The 6,650-nt window shown below is 37.5% G+C and overlaps 1 protein-coding gene across 1 annotated transcript; it reads left to right on the top strand.

Annotated features, from left to right (window-relative positions):
• The first annotated feature begins 3,766 nt into the window (after positions 1-3,766).
• LOC308138867 (ubiquitin-conjugating enzyme E2 D4-like) lies at positions 3,767-6,253 on the top strand. The gene is made up of 7 exons (XM_080508151.1): positions 3,767-3,899; positions 4,498-4,561; positions 4,651-4,682; positions 4,911-4,988; positions 5,069-5,174; positions 5,696-5,789; positions 5,892-6,253. Exons 1-7 carry the CDS (start codon positions 3,876-3,878, stop codon positions 5,935-5,937), a joined length of 444 nt encoding a protein of 147 aa, XP_080364277.1. The 5' UTR covers positions 3,767-3,875; the 3' UTR covers positions 5,938-6,253.
• Positions 6,254-6,650: the final 397 nt, after the last annotated feature.

Below are 6,650 nucleotides of genomic sequence, written 5' to 3'. Positions count from 1 at the left end.
TTTCACGGTTATTAAATTAATTTAATATTAGTCCTGCAGGTTCATCAAGCAAGACAGTACATGAAGAATTGACCTTCTCGTAAAAAACTTGAAACTTGAAACAATCAACATTTTTGAGTCCTGGTTACATGTTGTTGAGAACTAAAATATGCATCCATCTAACAGGGAATGTAGTTATGTAACATCCCTTTGTTGTTAAAAGGGTTAACAACCCGACAATGAATTTCTGGCTTGATGTGTGCAGTTATATCTGCTAAATTTCTTACAACCTATGGCTATGAGGTATATGCAGCAGTCCAGGCGTGAACGGTGGCAGATGTGCCCCCTCTCCTTATGTACTGTAGTTGCATGCCTCCATGTTTATCAGCCTTATGTCTTATGTTCCCCTTTGCTCTCCGAGGACTCTCGTCCTTCAAGGTTGACCAGACATGCTGCGTCTTTACTGTGTTTCCTTGTGATCTGCCATATTGCAATAAGGCACAACCTGATGTGCTGCCATAACAGTTTTGAACAGCTAATGGGTTAGTAAGAGAAACAGCAGTGGACTTACAACCCTGAGTGAGAGTGAATCAATTTATGTCCATATTTCATACCGTCATTACCTGATAATGTATCAGCAATGTGTATTTTCAATTATTTGTGATGCTGATGTATCACTCTTATCAGACAGGTGTCACTTCACGCCTCCTAAAAGCTGTGTTGTTTGTTTTTCTTTTACCAAACAGCACTATAGCATCATCTGCCAGTTTGATGATTTTGACTTCAGGCTGGGTGATAAAAGCCACTCTAACAAAGATGCTAAATGGCTTCTGTATGATAATTGATTCAGGGGAGAAAAAAATCAGCAAAGACGACATTAACTTGCTGCAGCCTTTAATACAACGACCCTCTTTTTTTATACAGACATGCTGGAGAAGGCTGTGCCAGCTGCCTCTTATAGTTCTTGCTTGTATTGAGTGCAGGACTATGGCATTATCATAGATTAGAGCAAATCACTGTGACATCCAGATTCACCCATAGTTCAGTTCTTGGGCCTCTTTTGTAAAGCCCTTAAAAGACACCTTTAGGCCAAATACTCTAAATAATCCTGAAAATCACTCTAAACTTGCTTTATGGAAGGAAATGGAATAGGGCTAAAGTCAGAGGTGAATCTTTTTGTGATAAAAGACATAAAAATGGTAATTGCACTTGCTTTTAATCAACGAAGGGTAGTAAAAACAGCATTCCTTTTCACAGTAAATTTAGAGAAAGTCATTCAAGCCCTCATCTCAGCAGGATGGTTATAGAAATGGTCACTTGTTTAGTTGTTTAGATCCTTGCAGACCCATTTAGTGCACTGCCACAGAAAGAGCTATTATACGTTTTGCCTCCGGTGAGTTATAAAGAGGATGTTAAAATGCTGGTGTTAGTATATAAATCACTCAGTGGCTTACAGCCAAAATACATCTTTGATATGCTCAGCCAAGATATAAATGCCTTAGATCTTTAGGAAGCGGTCGGCTGGAAGTGCCCTGAGAAGAAACTAAACACTATTTGTCGAATTAAGATAATATGGTGAACACAGCATGAACTTGCTTCCATAGTGCTTGATGCACTCTGACGTCAACCAGTTTCTAATTTTAATAGAGTCAATTGTCTTCATGTTTAGAGTGATGCACTCTCATCCATTTATTAAATAGGATCACATGCATTTCTCCTTTATAGGGTGACTGCATTATACTATAATGCTCATTCGGGTTTATTTGGTATTCTCTTGCTCTGATCATTTGATTCCAATATATTGTGGTGTCATTTTCATTTTTGGGAATGTTATTTTGGCCTCTATCATGAAAGGACAATTCAATAACTTTATCATGTCTGTTTTGTGGCTCCATATGTCAGAGCTCCCATTAATATCATGCGGCTACCCTTTCTCACCCAAACTATAATATTTTATCCCGTGGCTTTAATCACCAGAGTGACTATATATCAACATCTCATTAGAGCAGCTCAGTCAGATCTTTCCAATTCAAATATTGTTTGTTCCTCAAAGGTCAGACATCACTCTCAACTGTGTTATAAGAACATCTCATTGGACAGTACAGCACTGTCTCTAATTCTGTAATTACAACGAATAGGTCATGAGCGAGCCCAGGATGGACCATTTCAGGCCTGAGCAAGCGAGCGAATATTTTATTTGCAAAACATTTCAGTAACATACAGCCTACAAGTGGCATTATAGAACAAAATATTAATCCAGTGTAACACACAATTACCGAATGTCACCTTTCTTAATCATTACTGTTACAGATCATTTTTAGAATACTGCATTTAAAACGTCCTATTCATAGCTCGCCTTAAAGACTGGCGACACATCCCGGGTGTTTCCCTCTCTTTGCCTACAGTCACCTACAGGCTTCATCCACTTCAGAACAAAGACAGAGGAACGGTAAGTCAGCTGTGAAAACATTGGCCGTAGTCTGCAGTGCATCAACCTGGAATTGTCAGCTGGGCATATTGAGTAGATTCTAGTATGTATTTTAAGTATTATGTTTGATCATCCTTTCTAAATAATATATGATCAAAAAAGTTATAAAAAAAGATGCACACCCAGCAATATTTCAACATAAAGACTCACTCATCTGAGGACCTACATGTGCATCAATACTGGTGAGCAAGTTCTGAGGAGAAACAGACGAAATGAGAGGCTGCTTTTATCATTCTCCACACACTGTGTGGTATGCAGATTGCACAGCAGAAGAGTGATAAAGTTGCCCAACCACATTGTTGGGTGGGCCCTGCCCCATGAGGAACTCCTAGCCAGTTCTAGAATAAACAACATAATTCCAAACTGATAAACTTCCAAAACAGTTAAACTACTGATCCTCCATATTTTTATGAATAAAACCAGTAGTGTTACGCAATACATTTCATTAATACAGTTTATTTTATTGTATTTAAAAACAAAAGTTAATAAATTTTTAGAAACTGATATGTTTTGAGTCTATTTTCTTTATGATTAAGTGATGAAAATAAAATATCTACTAATATTTGAATACTTTATGAGATCATTGATTTTTCTTTATTTCAGCACAATGCATAATCATAAGAAATGTACATTTCAAAAAACGTTTGAAACTCTCTAGTCAGTGTGAATGTATAAATAATTGAAGAATAATTAACCTTTAAATGCTATCCTATATTTATTTAAAGGATAAACTATCGTGAGACATCCAGCACGGCCCTAATTAACCGCCTGACAATTTGACACATTGCACTGTTTAATGTCTGGTCCTTTGTGTGCAATATACATTATTCATTTATTTACCGTGCAATAAACGTAATCTCAAGTATATTTTCAATTTCTAACAATACTATTTAGAATTGTGTCATGCTTATCATCTTGTTTCTATGTTATAGGTTGTTTTTTTTCATTTGTTTTTTTTTTATGTTCATAGTTGATATATATATAGTTTTACTACTCTTTGTTTCAGCATCTACTTGATGATGCAACAATACAACTTTCCCTATTGTGGGAGAAATAATGGATTATCCCATTTTATTTCATCTTAAAATATGGCACGGTTTGAATACGATGATTGAGCAAAAGTAGAAAACGATACTGTAATAAGAAGGGTTTTTTTCCCTTCATTTGAAAGTATTTTTTTTATACAAGTTAAATAAACGCGCACGCCTCAGTGGACTGTCCCTTTAAGAAGCGACACTAAAAGACTACCACTCCCATAATGCACCTCTGCATGAGTCGTCGTCGAAACAAAAACGCGGAAACAAAAGAAATAATCAGTTTGTCACAACAAACAGCAGCGAGTGGTAATAAAGTGACAGCTGGGGAAAACAGCAGCGTAGCTTTTCCTAACATCTCCGAGAGACTTGGCATGGCGTTGAAAAGAATCCAAAGGGTGAGAAATATCGTGTTTTTCATACATTTCAATGTACAGAACAGGTTGGAGCAATGCGGAAACGTCGCTGTAACATTAGCAAGTCATCTAGTAGCATCCGTGCTAACATAAATGATCGACTGGCAGTTTAATCAAACCGAAACAATCCAGTATCTCGAGTTAATAAGACAGCACATACTGCCAGAAAGACGTTTAATTTGGTTTCGCCGTCTCCAGATTGACTGCTGTTGTGGCAGACTTTAAACTTTTCGGTGAACTGGCCTTTCTGATGTTTTCTTAGCGCAGTTTGACTTGAATGACGGTAAAATAACCGTTTAAACTCCAGAATAAAACACGGAAATAAGCACATAACCACATCGTGGTTTGATTTATTTGTAGCGATACTTTGACGCCTTTCAAACACATTCAACTTAAAGCTTAAAGCCACACATGCTATCAGCTAAAATGGCCTAGAGACACTATCAGTGAGAAAATGTCGGACTTTGAATACATGTAATCTTACTTAACAGTATATTACTATTTTAGAAGATGTCAACGTATAGTTTTACAATTTGAACGAGGCGAAAACAGTCAAACTTTTTTTTCTTTCTCTCCATAGGAATTAAATGACTTGCAGAAGGATCCACCAGCTTCATGTTCAGCTGGACCTGTAGGAGAGGACAGTAAGTGTTGTTCAACCTGTCTGTTTACTCGTATTATATAACTATATAGTCTTCCTTTTTTAATATTTATTGATGTGCCTTTTCTCTAGTGTTTCATTGGCAAGCCACCATCACAGGACCGGTAAGTTTGTTTTCTCGATAATTTGCTAGATCTTTTTTTTTTTTTTTTTTTTTAAACAACCTTTTTCTGGATGAGTTGACAATAGTGTTTTATGTTGACTTTACACCCCTTTTTGTTTTGTATTGAGAACACAGAAAGGCACCCTCTGCTCCTCTGTTGTTCACTGAAGCGTGTAGTTTTACCGAGAAACGTGTCAGGAAACCAACTATGATTTTTGCTCCGTTTCAGAATGACAGCCCATATCACGGAGGAGTTTTCTTCCTCACAGTTAATTTCCCGACTGACTATCCCTTTAAACCACCAAAGGTAAGGCCCTATATTTAAATTGTTTTATAGACCACATCATTTCAGACACATTTAACCATTTTCTTTCTTCGGTTTCGTAGGTTGCCTTCACCACAAAAATCTATCACCCAAATATAAACAGCAATGGCAGTATTTGCCTCGACATCCTAAGATCACAATGGTCTCCTGCACTCACAGTGTCGAAAGGTAACTTAACATTCATATTCTCACTATAAAGTACATAATACTGCACCTGGGAATTTTTCAAGTAGCCCGGGATACAGAGACGCCACATTTTCAACAATGGGGATGTTGTATTGTGCGACACAAAACATGTTGGTGTCGCATTGTCATGTCCGATCCGGATTCTTCCAAATCTCCGGCTTCCAGTTAACTGTTTTGGGAGTTCTTTATTAATAAAGTCCCCTGCAGCTCGTGGGCTTTTTGTACAGAATTGTGTGGGGGTTTTTTTTGGTCACGTTTTGTACTCATGAGCCGGAGGAGTGAAAGCAGATGGTGGGGTGGGAAGGTGGCAGACATGTTGTGTAAATCTCTTTAATAAACATGACGGCTACATATACGCATGACACACGCACACACTTTTAATGAGAGGAAACGGAAATCTTAACTCCCCCCCCCCTCCCCCAGTATATATGTTTTTCTACAGAGAAGCTGAAATATGCATCTAAAATTGTGATACTTATATCCATGATCTTTCTTCATTCTAGTGTTGCTGTCTATTTGCTCCTTGCTGTGCGACCCAAATCCAGACGATCCCCTGGTTCCCGACATTGCACATATCTATAAATCAGACAGACAAAAGTAAGTGGGAGAATGAATACTTATCTTTCCCCCCCCCCCTTCTTTTTACATCAATCAACCAAATGGGTTTGTTATTCCGAGTAAAATTTCTGTCTCCTTCAGGTACAACAGGTTGGCAAGGGAATGGACCCAGAAGTATGCAATGTAAAGAGCTGATGCATCCCTGAACACCTCACAACATGACAGTACTGTTCAACGGCTTTACCTACACTGGTTGTAGTTGAGGTGTTTGATACGTTTGAAGCACTTTCTTTACTCAGACTTTACTTGACTTACCTTTTCTTTTTTTTCTTTTTTTTTACTTTCATTTTTTTTCTCTCTTAAAGTGGCATCATTGTTATTATCATTTTGTAATACAATTGGATGTGTTGAGTTGGAATGATTGTATATTCTCTTTTGAGATATTGCTATTGTACAGGACTATACTGACAAATTTTTCATTAAAGGAATTACACAAAAATGAATTGCACGAGGTTTCTTGACTGTCAAGTATACGGAAACGCATCTTATCTTCAAGCCAACAAACCAAACTGTCTTTCATTGAAGTGGCCACCAGGTGGCAGCCTTTGCTTTTTGCTCGTCAACCTTATGGCGAGTGTAACTTAATGTTTGTTTTAAATTTGACTCGGCCCCTTTGGCTGAATGGTTATTCGTGTGGACAGTGTATATTTTAATAACGCGCTATAGCAATGGCATAAATATTAAAAACAATGTTGGGTAGATTAATATTATCCCTTCAATTGGGACACCTACAGGCTGCAGCACATAGAAACGAGCAATGTGAATGTTGCTTTTGGGCTGATGGTAATGCAGCGTGTGTGTATGTATAATTATCCGTCAAAATCTTTAATTGTAGCTATA

Source organism: Blennius ocellaris (genome assembly GCF_963422515.1).
Source record: "Blennius ocellaris genome assembly, chromosome: 13".
Lineage (NCBI taxonomy): Eukaryota > Metazoa > Chordata > Actinopteri > Blenniiformes > Blenniidae > Blennius > Blennius ocellaris.
Note: the sequence above shows the minus strand (reverse complement) of the source record. Positions and strands in the feature narration are given on the sequence as shown.

Coding starts and splice junctions, on each gene's coding strand:
- LOC308138867 (XM_080508151.1), top strand. CDS start 3,876: ATGGCGTTGAAAAGAATCCAAAGG. Junction 4,562..4,650: donor TGGACCTGTAGGAGAGGACA/GTAAGTGTTGTT, acceptor CCTTTTCTCTAG/TGTTTCATTGGCAAGCCACC. Junction 4,989..5,068: donor ATCCCTTTAAACCACCAAAG/GTAAGGCCCTAT, acceptor TCGGTTTCGTAG/GTTGCCTTCACCACAAAAAT.